Source organism: Pararge aegeria, chromosome 16, assembly GCF_905163445.1.
Source record: "Pararge aegeria chromosome 16, ilParAegt1.1, whole genome shotgun sequence".
Taxonomy (NCBI): Eukaryota; Metazoa; Arthropoda; class Insecta; order Lepidoptera; family Nymphalidae; genus Pararge; species Pararge aegeria.
The window spans coordinates 13,394,292-13,418,314 of NC_053195.1; the positions used below are offsets into that span (position 1 = coordinate 13,394,292).

The following is a 24,023-nucleotide window of genomic DNA, read 5'->3' on the forward strand; positions in this document are numbered from 1 at the left end:
GATAGGTTTTGCAAAATTGTACCCCCAAATGACCAAATAAGTATGTATTATTATCCCCTATTCGGTAGCGTATAACGTATAACGACCGTAAGACACCATGAGTTATATTGGCATCGTCAGAGCCTCATTATATTATTTATTGAAAACCATTCATTAATTAAATATAAATGATTGGCACATTCGTTAAAAGCTAATCAGTTTGCTAAAATTTCGGGCACCAACTTATCAAAATTATATTTATTTACCCACTTCACGAAATTACTGTAACACTAGACTTGTTTTAAATTTCTTTAATAACTTCTTTTTTTGTTCTATCCTTATGCTTCGGTCGTAAAATGAGTGCAACTCTCCATAATGGCGTCACCGTTGAGACATATTGACGCCAATTTTTTTTGTCTATATATAAAATAAAGGCAACATTGATCTCTACCTTTCACACTTACGCAACCTATTACATTAGGAATTACTATAAACTATGATCTTGTGAGATGTTTTGATCGTGCCTTGGGTAGGGAAGTACCGGCACAATTTACTGCCAAGCGATTCTCTACATATACTATACAGCCTAGAAAGCGATCAAGGGGTAAATATGGGACAAAAAATCCGCCAAGATGGTTAAGTTGGTTACTGAAAAAGAGGAGGACCATGTTCGACAGTGCGACATTAATTAGTTGATGATGATGATAGAAAACACAAAATGCCTGTCTCATCATGTCGTAATACGAGTTATAGCTAAGTACATTATGGCATAAGTAATTAAAAATTATTTACAACATATTTTACGAGTTCTCGTTGCTTTCACCTCACTACTTCAAATTTACAAATTGCAATAACGTTAATTACATAAAGGTTACATTATATTTCGTACACACAAAAGGGTAGCCATGTTTGTACATGGCTTCGAATATAATACAAAGGCAGTCAAATCAAATTATGCTTGCCTCTGTAAAAGCTTTGTCATTTTCTATTTGTAGTGGAAGAAAATTGGACTTGAAGTGGTTGGACGGAAACATAATCCGGCATCGCTTTGTTTTCGTAAACCAGGCATAATTACTTAGCGTACATAACAGCATCTACATACATGCCAACTTCGAATTCCAACTGAAGTCGACTGAAGTTGACAGTGGCTATGCTGTTTAGTCTGGACAATTCATCTTTTGTATATTAGTACTACTGTTTGGATGTCATACTCGTATGATGAGGAGCAAAACAGAAAAATGGGCTATGGATATAACCGAATGGTGTCCCAGTAGTGTTGCCCAAATGCAAGAACAAGACGAGACTTAGCCAGTCTTGGTCTTGGTCTTGCGCCAATACACCTGGTCTTGGTCTTGGTTTTGGTCTTGCGCTCCCAGTCTTGGTCTTGGTCTTGGTCTTGCAGCAAGAGTCTTGCAAGTCTTGCAATTACCTATTAGTCTGTTACTATTTATTAAAGTTTACTTTAAATCTTAGAAAAACGTATTAGAATTGGAACATTGTGAGCTTGAATTAACATAGCCATAGTAAAGATCAAGCAGATTAATAAATAACTGAAGATTTGATAAGAAATTCGAAAAATCAACTGACCTATATGTCGTTTTCCATGGAAGTAACTGTTTCTTAATAAACATTTATGATTTATAAGCTTACATTTGCTAAAACATGTAAAAAAACAAATTAATTACAATAACTTGACTGTATTTTAAAGAACTATACTTATCTGTCTAGAAAGAGATTGAACCCTCAACTTATAAGAAATTTAATAAAAGAGTTTTACGATTTATCATTTATTTGAATAAAAAATAAAATACAACACAAATCAACAGCTTTATCATTAGGTTATGATACTTTATATCAATTCTTTTGACCAAGAATTAATACAAAGTAACCATCTGGCTGACTCATCACTTAACCTATTTCTATGTTTTCTAATTACTAATGATGCTTTAGAAAATAACCTCTCAGCAGGTACTGAAGTTGCAGGTATTGAGAGAAAATCACGGGCCATTTTCGATAAAATCGGATACTCTGTCTCATGCGTCCTCCACCAATCTAAAATGTCTTCCGAGCTGGCAGTTCTTGGTTTTCTCAGGTACTACTCCAACTCGTCTATCACTAAGCCTTGAAGACAAGATCCAGATGACGTCGAGGGACATTCATAGAGTTTATCAAAGTCTATTACGTCTTCATCTTCATCACATACTTTATTGTCTTTTTCTGGTAATTCCAGAGATTTGTTCAGTGAGTGTAGACTTTTATATTCTTCATAAAGTTCATTGAACTTGCGCAGACTTTCTGTTTTAAGTTGCTTCCCCCACATTGTCAGGTCAAAAGTCTGAGCCTTATGCCTTGGGTCTAAAATTAAAGAAGTACAATAAATCCAGTTGCTCTTCTTGTAATGTTTAAGCATTTTGTCTCGAGCTGCTTGGAAAGCTAGAATGAGCCTTTCATCCACTTCAGATCGATTAGGTTTCTCATCTAACTGTTTTACCATGGATTCAATTTTATCTAGCAAGAGATTAAATGATACAATGACTAGCGGTAACGTAACATATTTGTCTCCACCAAGTTTTGTACTTAAAAGTTTAAAGTTTATTAGAAATTTATGTAATTTTTCGAGTACCTGCCATTCATTAGCTGTGATTTGAAAATCATTCAATTCGGTGACAGAACTGCACAATATGTCAATGCCCGCTCTCACTTTTAAACCAAATCCAATCATATCATGTGTGGAATTCCATCTCGTTGGACAGTCAAGAATGGCATTTAGATTTGATGGCACGCCAGCTGCTTCACAAGCAGACTGAAACTTCTTCTTCACTATCTCACTTCTTTTTATTTTACTGGAAATACTGCGTAACTTTGTTACAGATGTACGCGAGTCAGCAATATTTGGTGCAGATTCTTCATCTTCCTCATCCTCAGTTTCGTCTGCATAGTCTTCGTACTGCTGATCTTGCGCGTTAGTGTCAGACTCACAGTGTAATGCTAAGGTCTTTAATAAATCTTGTACACCAAGGTTTAAAATGTGAGCAAAGCACCGGAAATGTTGATTGTCTGAATCAAAGTGTGGCGGCAGCTGTTTGCCCAGTTCATACATAAATTTGGTATTTGCAGTTGCGTTGTCGACCGTGATACCTTGTATTTTATCAATTATGCCATATTCCAATAAACATTCATGGAAAATCGTTGCAATATCTTCCCCAGTATGTCGACCGCGTGATGGTATAAAATCAAGAACTACAGATCGATACTTCCATTCGTTGTCTATATAATGAATAGTAACCCCGTAGTAACTCCTACCAGCAATTGACGTCCACCCATCAATGGTAAACGACATTTTAGATGATAATGGTTGAAGTCGTTCCTTGAGATTCAATTGGAGCTCTTCAAATCGCTCTTTGACTTTCCTTCTAAGTGTAGACCTTTTAGGAAACACCATATTAGGGCAAATACGTCGAAAATATACTTGTGTAGCTTCGTCATCGAAAAATGAGAAGGGAAGATATTTTTTCACCACCCAATCAACTGTAGCTGTCGTGATGTTGTCACTGCTGTTTTCCGACTGAAACAAAACAATAAATCTTGTGTTATTATTTAAAACATACTAGGTTTGAGCGTATAAGAGGAGGAGGTTTGTTGTTGTTAAATCGAGAAAATCGTTAAATTGATATTTGTTATATTAAGGTTGCACTGTACTGTAATTTACCAAAATAAAGTACTTAGTTGTTACTGGCCGATTAAATGAAAATATGGGTGTTTATAAAAAATATTTAAGACGATAATTACATACTTAATATGTCGCACCCCTAGATGAAAACACCACTAACTCAAAAATACTTACGTAAGTTAATGGCGTTTTTGAAAGTATCGCATGAATAGCTACGCGGAGTTAAAATTCTTTTAACTGTTAAAAAAATATTCTTACCTGTCCACTTCTTCCAGCGGTTACTAAAAAGCTTGTGATATCTCCACTTAATTTTGGTTTAACAGGAAGAAATATTTCTGATTCCTTTTTGTGGAAAGACATTAGATGTTTCCTTAAGCCTGAAGTGTTTCTGTTTTTCATTTTTATTTCAATCTTTTTATGTTGGCACAATTTACACAAGGCAGTTTGGGATGCATGAATTATTTCGAAAAACTCCTCAAATTTGCTTTTGGGTCTTTTAGATCTGTGACTCAAACTCTCGTTACTCGGACTAGAATAATTTGAATCTTCGTCACTCATATTAAATTGTACACGTGATACGTTTTTAGAAAACAACGAGAATTAGTAAAAACAATTATTAAGTTAGAATCGAAGCACAGCTCAATTGGAAATGACTGGAATTAAAATAATTCCTTCATTTATAGTACGTTTCCTTGCTTTTTACCGCGCCGCCTCGCCACGTGCCGGCTCTATGAAAAGGATGCCGCCGCAAATCGAACGATGCCGCGTGCGGCGTACAAACACACACTAAATATTACCTACTTGTACAGACGCGACCCGTGAATAAAATATATGTAAAGAATTAGTGCCAATCACTATTCTTTACATATAAGTGAATGTTTTGGCGTGCATCTATACTAATATTATAAAGCTGAAGAGTTCGTTTGTATGTTTGATGACAGAAGTTTTAAAATAAATAAATAAATCCTGAACGTCACTATACCTCCAAAGTTACTATTCCTCGTGGACGAAGTCGCGGGCACAGCTAGTAAATACTTACTCTCATCATCTCTCTCAGAGATATTCGAACACTTTTTTGCTATTTTTTCTTGTAAAAACTTAAGAAATATAATGACTAAATGTACAATAATAGTACCTAAGTAATTAGTTTAAAACCATATAAGTAATCAATATTATAATTACTTACTAGAATGAATTATTATGACATCTACTACCTATCCTCACCATTTTATCCTAATCATAATACTACTTGCGTGATCAGTATAATGTATTCATTTTCATTCTAAGCACTCTGAAACTTATTTATTATTTGGAACACCTGTAGGTACTCTTAAAATTCGAAATTATTTTGCATGAATAGTGTCAAATGTTATGATTTCGGCGCGGCGGCAACGATTGTTTTAGATTTCAAAAGAAGCCGCCGGCGCGTGTATCATAACCATGTACTTCCGAAAAGCGGCAAATTTCTTTGAGAAGTAAGTACAAAACCTTTGATGCCGCATTATCAAAGTGCCGATGGTTAAAACATAACTATGCATGCACTCAGTTTGATTTTAATAGATATTTTTTTATTCGCTATGTTTATGGTATTAGTCGTAATGCGCATAGGTCCAGTTTTTCATATTCTTTGATATAGTTTTTTGCGTCTCATAGAATTCCTAAGCGTACCTACCTACCTATACACCGAACTGTTACACCTAACTACTCCGTGAAATAGCGCTAAGTCCTAGCTGCAAGACGCAAGAGTCTTGCAGGCTATGTCTTGTTCTTGCTCAAGTCTTGCACGGTCAGTCTTGGTCTTGGTCTTGCTAAAAATACGCGGTCTTGTTCTTGGTCTTGGTCTTGCAAAAACGCAAGAACAAGACCAAGACTGCAAGACCAAGACTGAATTTGGGCAACACTAGACATCAAAATAAAAGCAAGAAAGTGAGGCAGCGTGTTAGATGGGAGTATGATATTAGGAAGATGGCTATTACATGGACGAGGATGACCTATAATAGGAAAGTGTGGCAAGCTCTAGGGGAGGCCTTTGCGGAAATGCAAGACAATCTTAAAACCGGTGTCAATTAGACTATTAATATTTAAGTTTATTATTAAGTAAATTTAGATTAGGATAACTTTCATTATTATTTTTTGTAAGAATGTTCAATAAAGGCTATTATTATTACTACTGTTTGGAAAAGTGACGTTAAGTTTATAACCATCTACATGTATGTTTCATGTATAAATCTTAGTCATTATTATAAAACTGTTAGGAATGCTATGGTCGGGTAATGTGGTTTACAAGGCATGTACAATTCAAGCGTCCCCAAGAAGTAGATAGCGCGAAAATCGGAGGGGTGTGGGGGTTGTGATTATATAAATAACATAGGTTTCAGTAAATTGGTGAAATAGTCAGATTGGTAAGGGTTGGGAGAAAGCTGCTTCTGACCGCCTCCAATAGAGAAGTTATCCACCACCAGCAACCCATGTAGTGTATATGAGTACAGACCTAGAACAGTCTTCGATCCCAATGTCGAAGGAAAACAGGAAGAAAAAAAAAGGAACGACCTAGAGTTATGATGGTGACATGTATAATACACTAAAATAGGAAACAGCATAAGCTTAAACTCTGGCATACCCATTTCAGGTTAACGCAATTCCTTCTTAGACTGTGACCTTATATTCCATCATGAGAAATTGCAGTTACGCGCTTTTGGCAACTTGATGGAAGAGTTTAGTAAACTCTTCCATCGAATTGCCAAAATCGAAGGGGCAATCGGACAGCTGGTCAAGTACAAAAATCCAGTGCACGCCACAAACAAATCAACTTTCAACATAAGTTTGACGTTGAAAATTTGCAAGGTAAATCAGGCAGTCGGTGTAGTGTGTGGTTTAAGCAATTTGCTTGCGTGTTCTGTATCCAACCGCGCCTAGCCTCTGATGTGAATGTCACATCCAGAAAGGTTCACAAATTTGGTTCCGTTTAATTGTACTAGCAGTTGACCGCGGTTTCACACGCTTTAAATTTGGTTTGACGGACCGAGGTGGTTTTCCTTTTCGGTAATCTACATCATTTTAAATTTATTTTCCGTTTTAATTTTATATCATCACTATTCTTTGTATAGTATTGCAGGTATTAAGTTTTAAATTTTGCTTTGTTATTTGATTAGCTTTTAGTTTATCTTAATTAAGCATGCTGTGGTCATTTCTAGAAGGTTTCAATCTCCTGTCTTTCTGTTTTATTTATGTCATTCTCTCGATAACGTCATTGGTTGTTACCAGTTTAATGATCCAATAAAAAAGAAAAAAAAAATCATTTCACTACTCTTTAACTCTTTTACCTTTTTGTGACCAGAGTTCGTACAGGGGAATACCTAATATTGCCGTGCTTATTTTTTGCCGCCAAGCAGCAGTGCTGTGTTTAGGCCTGCAGGGGGTGTTTGCCAAGGTAAATTACAGGCACCTGAGGCGGGACTTTGTAGAATCGATGCATGCCCTGTGAAGTGTTTCTCTATTTATAAACGGTAGTTTTCTACTTAACACTAAGTAATCTGCGTGATCCATTTTCCATAGATAAAATTGTATGCACGCATCAAAAATAGCTCAACTGGAGTAGATAATTTTTTTTTCTGTTTGAAAATTGGGTTCTGTTCGGGCGGCCAACCATGCCAATCGTTATTCTTGTTTTGCTTCTACAATTTGTCAGAGAGGTTAAAGTTTATGATTACGACTCCGCTCTTAAAGTTATGGAATGGATGTTATCTTACATCTTAAACGTTCCTTAATAAACAGGAAATATAATGCAAAAAAATAATAATTGGAGAGGCACTTTCTGCGATTTGCATGTTTAAACCCTTTAAAGTATAAATTGGTTGAAATAGAAATAAACCACAAATTGTAGTGTAGAATATTGCGAACTACAAAAATACTATGTAACTATTAGGACTTAATATAACAGCAGTTGTAAGATATTCCAATTGCTTCAAATAAGTTACGCATCGAGTTCGCATACGATCAAGTAGTTTAGCGTCTGGATAGTTTGTAAGCGTAAATAAGTTTTATTGCATAAATTGTTCGTTATTATTTATGCAATGAATATCTAATGAATGCATAACTTTATCAATACGTAATAGTTAATGTTTGTGGTTGTTACTGCTGGTACACGTAATGCTTGCGTGAGGAGTGGGGTCCAGCACGTAGAAACTTTTTGGATCCATGTCTTTGTTATAAGTTTTGTACAGACTTAAAGGTCGGAGCGAGATATAAATAAATAAATTTACTATAATCTAGACGGCTATTTATGATCAGTAACTTTTTAACATCGAAAAAGTCCAAGAAATCAAGATCTAGGATAAGAAATGCGAAACGTACCGTTTCAAATGCAACGAGGAGGTTAAGAGGAAGGTGAAACGTTTCTTATGACGTTGAAGAGCAATCTCGCCGATGCATTACCCGGCAGTTGCATAAGCTTGTTGGCTCTTTTCAGTTTTTGTTGTAAAGTAGAATCATTTTTGTTGCAAATAGCTATGGCATACATTAATGTGGTGATGAGGTTATTCTTTTTCGGTTACTGAACTTGGGTGTGCGAGGCCAATCATAGTATATACGACTAATTTGACTGACCGCTGGGTATCTCCAAAAGTTTCAGGATTAATTACAATACCATTAAATAGATGATGAATGTTTATTTATAAGAGCATGCTAAACGGTACCACATCTTTTGAGAAATGCCTAATTATTATACCTAATAAGTAAAATGACTTTTGAAAATTTTATCCCTAATAGGATTGAATGGGCGAAAGATTTTGTGAAGGTTCTTCCGTTAACAGAAATATAAATTTGTTTGTTGTTCCCATAAATTTGGTTCAAAGTAGCGCCGATCGTGACGAAAATCGGCACAGATGTACCACGCACGTGGGAGCTGGACATACTCGTAGTTTACTTATCATCTCGGATAAACACCCAGGTGTCATTTACGCATCATTTAAAAAAAATACATATGTAAGGTTTAACCGTTAACCCAATCTTGACGCAAATAAAGATACTTTGCATCCTAATTATATTTTCTAATGCAGTAATGATAAATGGTTTCTTCGGTTTTGGTTTAAACGCGAAGGTGTTCGCGGGCTACAGTTCAGTTGCAAGTATATCATTATGTCAACTTACAAAACAATGTTATAATTTTGTTAAAAAATAATTCTACTATTGTCATTGCAAAAAAGATACGTTTTACGTGGAATTTGTCAAAAACCGCAACAGACGCGGATGGAGTAGCGGGCAACAGCTAGTGATATATAAATAAGATAAAATATGGTTTAAAATTCTTAATACGCTGCGCTTAGATTATTTGTGCTTGTTTCTTATATCATTACTATAACATCAACCAATTTCCGGCATCACTACAGATCACGGGTCTCTTAGAACAATGAGAAGGGGTTAAGGCAGTAGTTCACCACGCTGGCCTAGTGCGTATTGGTGGACTCCACACACCTTCGACAACATTATGTAGAACTCTCAGGCATGCAGGTTTCCTCTCGATGTTTTCCTTCACCGTTGAAGCAAGTGATGTTTTAATTACATAAAAAGAATATAATTTATAAAAGTTAGAGGTGCGTGCTGGGATTCGAACTCTGCCCCCCGAAAGGGAAGTCGAGCTCCTGCACAATGCGCTTCTTAGCACTCTCAGACTAAGAGTTAAATTATCGTGCCCAGGGATGTTTAAGAACATAGTCCGACGCTATTTATTTTAAATTATATTGTACTCTATTTTCGGTCGTAGTAACCTAATTTATCCATCCGTGACAATTGCAGTACCGCTTTTTGTAGGAACTTTTGTCACAGTTTACTTTATATAGGATATTTTTTGCGTGTTTTTTGTTTTTCTATTACAACTAATTTGTATGAAAATACACACAATAACCTTTCACTCTTTTTGAGAAACTTCTTATCTAGCTAAGTACCTAGAGTTAATATGTACCTAATTATCTATTTCTAACAGCACAATTCATCATCACCCCAAGCCTATTACCCCCTATGCCTATCCCACTTTTGGGCAAAGGGTTCTCATAGGAAAGAGTAAATTATATCATTGATCCACAAAGCTGAACGCTTATTATAACAAGTTAGTAATGATAACGGAGACCGACGGCTCAACGTATATATATATATATATATATATATATATATATATATATAAATATACCTTATATTAAAATTGGTGCGTACACAGAACGGCCAAATGCCTTAACGCATTCGGATTTCTAAGGTGTCCTTACATTCCTTGATGTTTTCTTTTAAAATCATTAACTTTTAGTTGTATACAAAAAAAAGCTTAAAAACACATGGCGTCATGGCTAATGTGAAGTCTGGTTTTCTAATTTATTTAATATCGTATCTTATTGCTATAATTATTTATTATAACACTAAATATAACACTATTTAGGGTCTTTTGCATTTAATTACCGCCCGACATAAATGGGTTAAAAAATTACAAAATAACAAGAGATTGCAATATAACTTTGACTGAGCATATCGACAGACAACAGGCATGCGACAGGCGTAAATCTTGTGATCATTGCTGTCAAACATAACTTTTGCATACAAAAAAATACATTAGTGACGTTTGACAGCAAAGATTAAAAGATTTACGCCAAACGTATACCAAAAAATTCACTCAAATCGGTCCTGCCGTTTAGGAGGAGTTTAGTGACATACATACGCCCACAAGAAATATATATATATATATATACTAGCGGACCCCAGCGCCATCTGTCGGGCTGATTTGTGAATCTAAACCATCCAGGGTGTCAACCAAACTAAAAAAAAAAATTCACAAATTCAAGATTAATAAAATACAGCAGTAAGTTATATTTTACGGTATTCATATACATATTTTATTACCCAGGTAGTCAATATCACACGTTATTGTATTTCGATATCAACAAATGAAACCGCTGCGTCGCAAGGTCGTCGGTCATGCGATTCATTTCCGCAATACGATACCTCAATGCATGACGATGCAATGCAACGTTGCTTAATATGGAGTTCCTACAACTATAACGACTTAAACGAGTTTATGTGTTAGAGATAAGGTTCGGGAAGTCTCAAGATTCTCAATCCCGGGACACAAGACCAAAGACGTTCAAAGTCCCGGGACTGCAAGATTTCTAAGAAAATAATAACAGATGTAAAATTGAAATCCATATTACCGACATTTTTGAATAAAAAAAGTAATTTCAGTAAAAACAATCATGCATTATATCAGTTCACCTCAAAAATATATAACTGGCAGAAAGAACTATAGCAGCCATTGGCAACAAACGCATTAAGATGTGTTATGTAGGTAATTAATGATTTGTACGATAAGCTAATATGGCGCTGCCAATGACAAAGTGAGGGATTCTAATAAATTCAGTTTAATTTATTTTGAAAATAGCATTATGATAATATTTGTCTGAGTCTTGGTCCGAAAGTCTGGTACCCGAGACAACTAAATTTACTAGTCTCCGGACTCCTTTAAGAACATTTTGGAGAACTCTCAAGGCTTAAGTTTCCTCACGGTCATTTCAAGCTCAGTCAATTTAATTTTTTGTGGGAAATGAACGTACTGTCGTTTCTTCGAAATACAAATAAGCTTCTACTGAGGTCCGGGACTTGTAATGACTTGAAATTGACAACGCTTATAAATAACCTTCCGATAAAATATCTTTAGTGCCCGTCAATTGGTATTACCAAGAAGCATATGACAATAAACCATTTGAGTTATGTGTTTTGACATCATATCGAATAGTTTCCAAGTAGTATTTTCTGAGTCACAGGTTCAAAGAGCTCTGAGAACACCGGTACATTTACTGGAAAATAATTATATTTGCTGGAAAAGAGCTTTGTTTACAATGAGTTAAAACAAGAACCATCTGCCATATATTATAGACTTTGGTTTGTCATGCATTAACTAGCGAAAGCATTAGTAAAATTGTCTTTTTCTCCGACTAGTGGTATGAATGCTAAAATTACTGCGTAAAACATGGATAAACTAACAATTTAATACTTGTAGGTATTTCGTTATTAAATATAGTAGATCTGAGACTTGACTGACCTTATTGCCGAAAGTTCAATATCAAAACCCTTTCAGCCACTAAAGAAACCACATATTTTTTTCAGGTGTAAAAACTAGGTACCTACTCATACAGAAATTCATATCACGTAATAGATGATATATCCATTTAAAAAAGAAATTTATATAGAGTCTCAATACAAGTTCAGAAAACTTCTCTGATGGGAATTTAAAGCATCTACGTAAAGTGCCAACCTCACGATTACTAAAAATTCTTGTAAGTTTTTGTAGTAGTTACAATTAAATTTTTTTAATTTAACAGTTTACAACCAAAACTTGATTTAAATGCTGTTATCCGTCTCATATTTCAGCAGAAAGGGTTCACGATGATATAAATTTTAACTAGATAATAGAGATTCTGTCCTTGTAACAACAACTTGTAAAACAAGGACGAGTTCCTTATTCTTGAGTTAGTGTACTGCACTTCTATTATTTGGCTCTTCGTTAGAAATTGTAGGAGGCTTGTAGAATAATAATACGTTGAAACCCAAGTAGTTAAACCAAGGAATGTTCATAAACTATCTACTAAATGTATAACATCCAAAAATATAACATAACAGGTAGATTTTACTAGTTATGTGTAGATTCTCGAAAGCACAATCGCCAATAAATAATAAATAAATAAAGAAAAATACAACGACAATACACACATTCCATTAATCGATGATGATTCCATCGCGCCATTTTTGAAACTCAGCTACCAACTTGCAGAACTACAGTCTTGTCATCACATAACATCTAGCCCTTTTCAGCAATATGTGTGCTATCTCTAAAAATCAAGACAAACCGATGTCGATAATTTTGAATAGTCATACTCTATTTTACAATTTAGTGCTTAGTTACTAAGTGTTAGTATTACAAATATTTTTTTCTTACCATCGTTTATTATCTGTACGTGCGCTATTTTATAAACACAGGATTCGTTCCGACTGTTAATGCCAATATATCGCTACTCATTTTTATTAGCTTTATTGGATGTAACGGATTAGATTCCTAAGAGTCCCCTCACGCAATCACAATTCACTCCCAACGAATGTCATAACATTTGTCAGATATGTCACAAGGAAACTGAGATTAATCAGCATCGGCGATAAAATCAGTTCCGGTATCGGGAGCGGTGTGAATGCGATGGAAACAATGCAATATCTAATTGCATCTCGACAGAACGGAACTGGCATTATTGGCTCGCATACATGCATGCCATTGTTCTCACACACTAAGGCACTCTTATCGCATCCGCACCGCACGTGCTCCGACACGACTCAACTCTAATCCCATAATCCCACCCGGAAAATATCCAATAGCCATTGTTTTTTGATCATATTTACACGACACTTGTGTTTGCTCCCTCTTGTGAACACTGTGATATTTTAATAACGTTATCTGTTTTCTGTTGCTCCGCTGGGAGCGGTGGATTACTCGTGCGCCCGTGTCGCCTAATTAACGCCCTTCTCTCTGAGATCTATTACCAGGTGAGTAGAAAAGGCAGTCTCGCAAGCCCGGGTTTCAATTACAGACGGGAGCTCGAGACGCCGGTTGTCTTCATAATTTCCGTTGTGCTTCAGAAAATCGGTTACCCGGTGACAGCGTACGAGCTGAGAGTGTCGGAGACAAAAGATAAGCTGCGCAATTTGTCCCGGATTGTGTTTTGTATCTCGTAGACAGGAAGAATTTACTGGAGTTTAACGCTGTAGTTCTCATTTGTTTTATTTAGCTCGAATTATGTGTAAGTTTTGGTTGAGCTATGCGTGGTTTATACAATTGCATAATTTCAACCGATATTCACTCTTAAGCGTATTCAACAATCCAACAAAGGTAGAGATGTAAGATTTTTTATGACTTCGTCTAAAGTGTAATATAAAGACTAATGAATTACTGCTAATGGTTTTAAAAAAAACTTTGTGTATACCAACGCAATGAGGATGAATTAAATTACTTTAAGAAAGTTAACCTAAGTGATATTTTAAATTAAATGAACATGTTTCTTTTTTTTTGTGGAAACGCTTTGAAAACGGATGTTGTTAATTATTTTTCAACGCAACTTTATAGCTCTTAAGAGGATGTAATTCATTTGATAATGTTTGACATATTTAATGAATTCCGGATTATTTTATTTAATACTAACCTATAACAGTAGTAATTTCTCAGAATTATTATGAAATAATTCCAGTATGTTAGCATAAGTTTTACTTTTTGGTCATTGGCCATAGCCATGGAGTAATCCATGGCTATGGCCAATTACTTAACATTTTATGAATCTCAAATGAATAATGCCTAACAGTGACACTTGGCAGTTTCTACGTGGCAAAATATTGAATTGCTTGGCGTGACTCAAAATTTTTCTTTAGATAAAATCGTTTTGTCTGGTTTATGTGACAGGACTTGAGTAATCACTGGCGAAGCGTTAAGGGTCTTAAATTCCTGCTCATCATTGGCTGTAGGTAAATGGGAGTGTGCCTGACCACCACACGTTACTTCGTGTAATCCCTACCTCGTGTCATGAACTATTACTCGGTATATATTGTATTTTCATTTCTCTCTTGATTACAGTCTTCGCTTCTCAGTTACTATACTTTGTACAGGAGCAATACTCTATATATATATCTCACTGTTGTAAGGTTTTAGAGCATATAAACCCATCACTTTTCTTCGTTGAATCATACTGCAACCAGACAAAAGGCACTAATGACTTGCGATCAGTTGCTAGTCATTGTGTTCCCGAAACTTTATTAAAAACTGCGACTAACAAGATTACAGAGGTACTCACTACAAAGATTACTGAAGTGCAACCAACTTTACAGTTCACATAGTACGAATTGACAGAATTTTATTGTGTGCAGGCTTCAAACTAGTTTCATCGAGCGTGCTGCTAAAGCAAAGTTCTAGTCCATCGTTTTAATCTCCACCCCTGCCGCGTACGCTTTTTTATTAGGTTTAAAAACTCTTTCACAACCAAAGTAAACGTTAAATTGAAAGAAGCAGGAACGCAAATAAGTAACAGGGAAGTTTATATTCCACACCAAGCAGATAGTTGTAAAATCAACAGCTCCTGACAGTGCTCCGGTGTCAGAGCGAAACGTGCACCCATTTGGTGTGGATTATAAAGATTGAAGTCATTTTAAATTACACAATGCAGATTCTCTTGCTCGTGGAGTATAGAAAAGTATTTTTTATGTTAATTGTGCATTTAAGTATATTATAGAAAAGTATTTTTTAAGTTAATTGTACTTATAATGTAGATAATTATTACAATTACGAGTATCTAGTGCTATTGCCACATCTACTTACTCAGTACCTACTCTCACGCAAATGCAATTACTTCTCCAGTGGAGTGTCGCATCGCACTGAGAGCGTAGTGCTCGCAATAAGTGCTTAATGGATATGAGATGGTCTACTTAGTGTGTGTATATAACTAAATTAACATAATTTTCAAGTAATAATAATGGATTGTTCAATAAGTGCATTAAATCGGCAATTTTATCTGAGATCGTTTATCCAGCCGAATTAAAACCGAATGATACCATATCCAGCTGCATTCACTGTGATTTTCACTTCGATTGCGTGGAAAGGCTACAGTGATATTGTAATTGTAAGAAAATGTAACTACGATTAAATTTCTTAATGCAATGTATGTTCAATAAAATCGTCTTTTCTGGTATATTAACAGTAATTCTTTGAATCAACGATGATAAAGTCGCTGAACTATAAAAACTCTAATAATAGTTTAACATTTATTTTGCATACATACCTATAAATACTTTCTTGCACGAGAGCGTTAAAACGGTTGCCTCCTGTTTACACCAACTTAAATAGAAACTTGAAGGGCGTGAAAATACAGGTTCCTCGAGATACCGTAGCCTAACGAACAATACCGCGTAAGCCAAAATACTTAGTTTTGCAGTGATATATGATACACTCCTCTTAATTATGCATAAAAATCTGGTGATAAACTCACATATATTGTTTGCCCTCCTATTTATTGTGTGTCGGTAAGCGATTGTATGCTACAAACTTTTCTAATATTTAAACCCGCGTCATATACAGGAATTTGGAGACATGCTATGAAGTTAATTCAAAATATAGGATTACATAGCCCCTTCAGTCCCTTGTTACCTGTTGCAAAACAATTGCATTTAATCCGCCTAATCACTAACACGATAAACAGACATACAGATAGACAGTCAGACAAACAAAAAGGCAGATAGACATACACATAGACAAGCAACACCAACCCACTTAATAAACCCAGACGTTAATAACACAGATAGCTCAATGAAAATTTTTACGAAAACCCTAAACCCTTCCCCTTTGGCAATACAAGAATGAATTACAATGGGACCTTTATTGTCGCCGGAATGTCTGTATTTTATTGCCACTTATACAATTCTGAAAGTAATGGACGGGTCTGTTACTGTGCTATCACACTTTTTACCCTATATTAATGGATAAAAGAAGGAATTTTATTACTATTCACGGAACCTTTCTTGAGAACGCAACGCTTGTTATCCTATCCCGGAGGAATTACAAAAAATGTAGTAATAGTTTTGTCTGATGGTAGGCTTCAACCGAGCTAGTTACCACGCTCTACCGATAAAGACGAGTTGTTCAGCGCTTAGGCTATTAGGGATAGTATTCTATACCATACATACTATAATGACATAAACAGGTCAGCCCGTTACCATCTTAAACTTTATCACCATTTACCACTAAGTGAGATTGCAGCCAAAGGCTGACTTGTAAAGGAATACAACAGCTGCCCTCCCCTGACCGTATTCTTCTGTTCTAAGTTTGTTAACCTTTTCTTTGATCAAAGCAGTTATCTCTGCCTCCGTAATGCAACTAGTTTCTATGTTAAATTCCTTTCCGGAGAAATCTGAACCATATATTATAAATGATAAGCATATGCTTTTGTTTGAGATAAGATGTATGTTTTTTGTAGGAATGCTGTATACTAGTACTTAAATATCCCTTAAGAGCAATTGAGTACCATTTTAGAAATGCCTCCAGAGGTCAAACGAAACTTTGTTAAAGTAAGTATTTTATTGTTATAGCAACAAAAGACGAGTCAGAAACCGACGGGGAGTGCCGAGGTAGACAGAACGGGGGAGGTGGCGCGCGCGGCAAGCTCCCCTACAACGGCTACTCGGAGGAGTGCCTCGACCGACTGGAGCCGAACGGCAACATCCCTAACGATAAGGATTCTCATTACGGTATGTATGCCTCCATGCTCATCATATCATAAGTTATTAGTAGTTGTGTTATTAGTAGTAGAGCTTTTGTGACAGAGCACGTCCCGGGAAGTACTGCCGCAATGCTTTATGCCACAAATCAGCATTGCTGCAACTTGTAAGGTGTAATTACAGCCACAAGAGGCTTAAACACCTACGCCTCAGCTCGGTGAACACAGGGCAGCACGTTGCAGGACGAGGTCCTGGAATACCCTGCGAAGTGTTCCTCTGTATATGCGATGGTTTTCAATTTACTATCAGGTGGGCCATATGATTGGTCCGTCAAATACCTACTGTCTACTATACTATATTAATAATAAAAAAATATCGTCTGCATCTTGGTTATTTGGCAGAGAATAAAATCGCTAATTGAACAACTGCTAAGCTGTGTTTATTTAATTCTTATTACTGATTGTATTTCTTGGTGTATAATTAAGTTACCTTCTTTTATTTTTAATAATAAAATATTTTGATCTAAGATCATAAAGTTTCCAGATAAATGCAAGATCGCTACTTCCAACCTGTGTTCCAGTTTGCGTCCTCCGTTTGACCAATCACAGCAGCGCGTGTTAGAGCAAGTCTTGTGATTGGTTGCACGTGGAATTCAAACTTGAACGCCCCAAAGATGCAGGTTGGATGCGGCCTTCGCTTACTATTCTAATTGCTTTCCGGTGGTCACCTTTTACTCCCATTAGAACAAAATAGCTATAGGCCATTCCTCAAACGTGGCATAAGTCGTGTTCTGAATTGGAATTTGCGGATTGGTAAGCGCTCCGTGGGGACTGTAGTATGCCCTCCAGCCCGCACGCTTCTCAAGAACTTCGAGGTTGCTCGCGCAAAATTAAATTCGAATCTATGTAAGACAAAGTCTGAACAAAATAACAAAATATTTTAAATAGCCATTTTTTGAGGAGCTATGCGTCAGGAAAATCATCCAATAAAATGGCTTTGTCTCCCTTTCGTCAACACCACTCTTCTCTTAACTCACTTCTTCATCATAGATAGTAGTATTGACTTAAAATATGGTTAACCAGACCACGCATTGCTGAGGCTTAAGTCTGGTTAAATGGATTATCCATGCCGTATACCATTGGCGTAAAATATTCAATATAACGCGTATTGCTTGAAACATTTAGTTTTAATTTCGCAATAAGCTTGCAACTTAAATCTAAATAGAGATGATCGAAAATAACAGCATATAGAAATGTGTGTTTCATCATATGAACAAAAACAAAAGGAATCCTACCTATGTCAGCGCAATATACGGCTTTATAAACAATGTCCAGGATTGAGACTTAAAAACAAAAAGAAGGACGCCTTTGTCGGGGCGGGTGAAAATTACACCCACAACAAGCATTTTTCCTCAACCTTTTCCTTTTATGTTTCCATTTCAGCCCCACACATGTCGAGTTAAAAACTTTGCAAGAACTCCTATAGAAATTTGTAACTCAATTTTGTTAGATAGCTTCTTCAGTTTGTGATTTCCGTACTGATTATGATATTTTTTTTGTACAGTGTCTTACGTCAATACGCTTCGTCTACGATACGTGTAGATATTATCAAGTATAAAACTAGTTTTGATTGATCTGTGAATTCGCTGCTAAAACCTATTGTAGGTATGTGTGCAAATTAAATTTAGTTCAAGGTATATGTTCCAGGTATATTTATGCTGTGTCTAAGTAGGTTTTAGCGCTTATGTCGCCATAGTTTTAGAAGACTAGGTAAACAAATTAAAATGTGATAAAAATAATGTCAGAATAGATCAAACTTCATAATCACGAAAAAACGGTTAATTTTCTTATTTTTACCAAATGCGTATTTATCTTTGGAATCTTTATCTAGCTTTCATATACATGTAATCATAACTAACTTTTGCTATGCATAATATTTCTTATCTGTCTACTTTTTTTTTTTTTTTTTTTTTATATATAATTTATAGTTCTCTAAGTAGAATTAAACAATTCAAATAATCACTAATACGTAGATAAAAATTTTCAGTTTTGCTTTATGAAGTAAGTCAGATATGGGCAAGAACAACATAATAATAATCTTTTTCGAAATAAAATAACATCTGCATAAAACGAAATGCTTCTTTAACAAAACCAATTAAAAAACACTTTGAAATTCTGATTGCCCGACACAGTTACCATCTCTATGTTTGTAACCTCAGTGGTTTTCACTTGACTTGCACGGACATGTTTTGGCGAACTTCTCACCACAACACCCTAAACTTGCACAATTATACAAATTCAGCACTAACTTTGTAGTTTGATCGTCGCATAAACTCGAGAAGATATGTAAGCACATGGATAGCACCCCGAGCAGCATTAAATTAATACTTGTACAGATAAAACTACAGACCTTGATGAATACTTGAGTTTTCGAATCCAATACTTATATTTTCACATATAAAAATAATGTATATATCTTAATTTATATAACAGGTTATGATTCAAAATTCTGTGAAGTTGTTAATCAGTTTAACTGCAACACCATCTTCGTTATTAAATTGCTAAGTTCGGCTAGAGCAACTGCATCTCTTATTTCCAAATTTCTATTTCATCAGTGTTTGTCTATACACCTGAATTGCAGTCAAATCCTTTTCTTCTCATCTTTGTTTTTCTTCATTGTTGGGATTTATTATAACACATCTTCATCAAAGCAGATGATGGATTCCTCCCAATCAGCGTCATATTCTTGTAACGCAATTAAGTTTAAACGTTATGTAACTTAATGAAGTTCATTAAATTGTAGCATCTTGACGAAAGTACATGTTAGGAGAAAAACTCACAGACGTCTCTATCATTTTTAAATATGCTTTATTATACTGGTCCTTGATGCGCTTCTTTAAGTGCGACTTTTCAGTCTGCCATCGCGTCGTAAGAATGAAGTAAAGACGTTCGGACTAGGCCCCTAATCCAAAAAAGCCGTTTGCTTTTTTTTCATCTTGAACCGAGGTTTGAATCTTACCGGAGAGACCATAGGCAAAGACGATACGCTCCCGATATCTACAACCCTCAAAGCCTGGCAAAGCCATAACAGTAAATCTGGCTGGAAGCATATTGACTTGTATTTATTGATGAGTAAAAAAGAGCTCCCGTGTTTAAAATTCCAGTGTGAAACGACTCCTGTTGCAATCCAACGCTATTGAGTATCTCTCAAAGGTTGCGCGGAATCCCTCAGGCATTCCGGCATCCTACCGGTAGCGTCATTAAGCACTTCGCCGGCATCACCTGCTGTAGAGTATTTACTTGAGGAAACATCTTTTGCATTTAAAAGTTTTTCTACGTAGGTTCGTTGAATTTTATCTTTAACGATTTAAAGACAAAGGTTTTCCATTCCTAAAATAAAATGATTTTTTAAAAACTGACGCTACGGTATTGAAATGGTTACTCAACATTGTGTTTTCTGAAGTTTTCCTGATTATGAAACTATTCTTTTGTTCTTTGCACATACCTAATTGGCATATTACTAGTTTCATGAACTGCATGTCAATCACTCTATACCGTTCTCCTTTACTAGTTAATACCAATCTGTAACATCAGTCGACTTAGAACCGATTCAAGGTATATGATGGTTTCTTTGTTGTTAATGCATACATTCATATTTGCTAAAAAAAAATCTATTGTTTTTTAACGATAACTGGTTGTTCATTCAGGGTTTCATTATGGATTCAGGATTAATTGGTTATTTATTCCTTATAATTTCAATGTACCTATATCTGACGTATGTTTTTGATGTGCACAATGGAACTCCTAAACGGACATCAGTCACTTTTTATTAGTATAAAGCTCTTTTGAAACTGTTTACTGTTCAACCATTACTATTACAATTATGGGTGATGATTTTTTTGATGAGTTTGCAATAATTAATAGCTATTTACGAAATTCTGAAAAAAAAATCCAATTTACATACTTTACTACGTTTAAAACTACGAGCAATAATTAATGAGGTTTTTAACCAACGTTGTATTCATACTTTTTTCAAAAATACATTTCGCGATGTTGCATTAAAAATATTTTCTTTTTTAAAAAGAACATCAAGCAGTTCGTTATGCCTTAATAGCATCATTATGCAGCGGTTCCAGCTATTCGCTATCGCTAATTAGACGGCTTTGGACCGCTACCCGGTATCCACGCTGAGTACTTGTCAATTATAGCGGATTTCATTGCGCTTATCACCTTTTATATCCTGCTACGAGTACATAGATACATATCTCGAATTAATTTGAAAGTTCATATTTTTAACGAACTTAAAACATTTAGAAGGATTCTATGCGTATTTATTGTATCGGTAGTTAAATATGTTTATTATACACCGATGGCTCCGAATATTCTACAATTTGCTTATTGTTTGTTCTTAGCTGTAAATAGTTTTAGCGTTTAGGTATCGTCTCATTAGCATTTTGTACACATTTTCAGGGTGTTTTGAATTCAATTCAAAATATTTCGAATTCTTTTAACAAATTACTATTAAAGTTTTGACCGTGAGATAAGCGGGAATTATTTTTTTAGATTATTAAAATATATGATTATAATTTTAATGCTTTGTTATATCAAAGTTTACATCTGAAAAGCTGTTAATTATATGGAAACCGACTCGTAATTACTAGATTATTGCTTTATCTCCGAGAGTTTAATAAGCATAGTATATTCCATTCCAAAAATTAAAATAGTTTAAAATGAACCTATGTTTCGAAGGAGTTGCATAAATATAAAAGTTTATCGACATCAAATAAACCAACATCAGTTCAAGTATTAACGGTAAAGAGATATTAAGTTATAAATTGATAGAGTAATTTATAAATTCAATAAAGAAAAAATTAACCGTGTTCTAATTAAATGAACTATCGTGGTACTTTTTTCGTAGTTTATTAGCACCATCATGGCATCGTTAACGTTTCGCTAATTAGATGGTTTTGGGCCACCGCTGTGGCTTCCGCGGTGAATAGTCTGGAGTTATGGCAGTTTTCATTGCAGCTATAACTTCTTTATATTCTTTGAACGTACAATTTTGATGTGCCCTGCGCCGTAAATACACTTTTCCCAGTAAAGACACTTCAGTTTTCCGCTTTTTCCAATGAATGAATAGATAATGATCTAAGGAACTTTTCCATTTTTCTCCTCGCAAACATTATTCGGACATTTGAAAAAACCATATGGTCCGACCGCAATGTCTTGGAACACCGTGAGGATTTAGTCTGGAGAAGTCGACATAACCACTGTACCTTCTTAAGAAAAGTTTTCATGTTAATTTGACGTTATTGTGTTTCCCTACTTGAATATCGTAACCCTTAAAGATACGTTTAACGATGGACCACTATGTGAAATAGATAATTTTAAAGTTAGAAAGAGTAACAATTTTATTGTAATAAACATTCAAACTGTAACTTACTTACACAACAAAGTACATACTGTAATAAAACATTAAGGTAGATAATCTTTTAACGGAGTGTGTACTAAGAGTACATACGAGTACATGCTTGTAGTCTCGAGTATTTTTCATAACACGCCGATCGCGTATATGTATATTTGCGATTTGATTTGGCTCATCATGCTGGATGTCCCTTGGGTTAGGTGCGTTATTAATAATGTTTTCTTTTATAAGCTTACGCTCAACTCGGCATGCATTATAATGAAGCCAGGTTTTACTACTGTAGCTCGATTTCAGTGAGCTTGTATTAAAATAAGTTTGTTATTTGTTAATTTAAATGTTGCCGCCAGATAGAAGGGTTATTTGATTGCATATAAGCTTATGGGATCAGGTTACAGATGTTCGATGAACAAAGGCGTAGTTGATCAAGTAAATTAACGAGGTCGGTAAATTGCACGTTGCTACAAACACTGGATTGTTACTATAATCGTGATAAGTACCAATGCAGTTTAAACAGCAACATAGCACCATTACTTTAAGGGTATCGCAATAATTCAAGGAACCCCAAAAGTTACGTCATATCTGTCTACATTTTATTCAGGTATTCTATAGACAGAGTAAGATTTAGAAACTTGTGATGACAATGAGGTCTTCATCATCATCTTTCAACCTTTTGCACTGCTAAAATAGGCAGGAGATAAACACGCTATCCCCTTATTTTAACACGTTATCCACTGACAGGGGATATTTACTTGTCCACCTGGTAAAGTGCGGCAGGAAAAATTAGAAGTAAACAAAATTACACGTCCGCTCATTGCTCGAAGAGTGGATACAACTCTGGGAGAAGATAATCTATGATAGCCTTGCTGGACGTTCATTGCAATACACGTCTTTTGTAAACTTCCTCACTCTGTGAAGTGAGGAAGGAAATCCTCACTTCACAGAGTGCGAGTTGCCTGTCATGAGTTCAGAAAGCGTTGTGATTGTCACATTGTCAATCGAAAATAGACCCCAAAAAGATTAGGTGAAATAACACCACTATTGATTAAAATACGCAATTTTAGTTATCAATGTGATAATCGCAGTGTGATTATTACAATTATAGCAATTATAATTCATAATACCTTTATAGATAGTTATACTACAGTTGTAGAAGAGCTTTTTGTGCCAGAGCTCATATTCAGGGGACGTACTACCGTCATGCTAATTTCTGCCGATAAGCAGTATTGCTGTGTTCCGTTGTTAGGTATTATTACAGGAAAATGAGGCTTAACACTTACGCCTCAGGTTGATGGACACGGGGATTGCCCGGCGTAGTTTTGCTCTAAAGATTAGGGATTTTTATTTACTGCCAAGTAGACCAGCTGCTTGATCTGTCATTTGTTACTAAAAAACGCGATGGAGTGCTTAAAAACTCTCTGAAACGAATTCGACTTGCGTCCAGCATTAAAATACGTGTCAAAACAACATTTCATTAAAACATATTTGTAAGCAACTGTAGTTTCTCGGGATCGTTTTACTCGTCAGTTTGGCTCATCAATATAATAGCTCTGCAGCCGCATATACCGGCCTTGACCCGGTCTTGTCTTCTGCCCCAGATTTGTTTGCTTTTGGGCTCTTTCTTTCCCATCTTTGCTTTGTTTACTGAATTAACCCACTAACACTTGTTTATCTCTAT

The 24,023-nt window shown here is 35.4% G+C and overlaps 1 protein-coding gene across 2 annotated transcripts in view; it reads left to right on the forward strand.

Annotated features, from left to right (window-relative positions):
• LOC120630709 (cyclin-dependent kinase 14) overlaps nt 1–24,023 on the forward strand; it is a 149,396-nt gene that overhangs the window by 79,625 nt on the left and 45,748 nt on the right. For both annotated transcript variants that reach the window (XM_039899995.1, XM_039899996.1), the window contains exon 3: nt 16,796–16,954. In XM_039899995.1, coding sequence (XP_039755929.1) covers nt 16,796–16,954 — 159 coding nt within the window. The remainder of the gene's footprint in view (nt 1–16,795; nt 16,955–24,023) is intronic.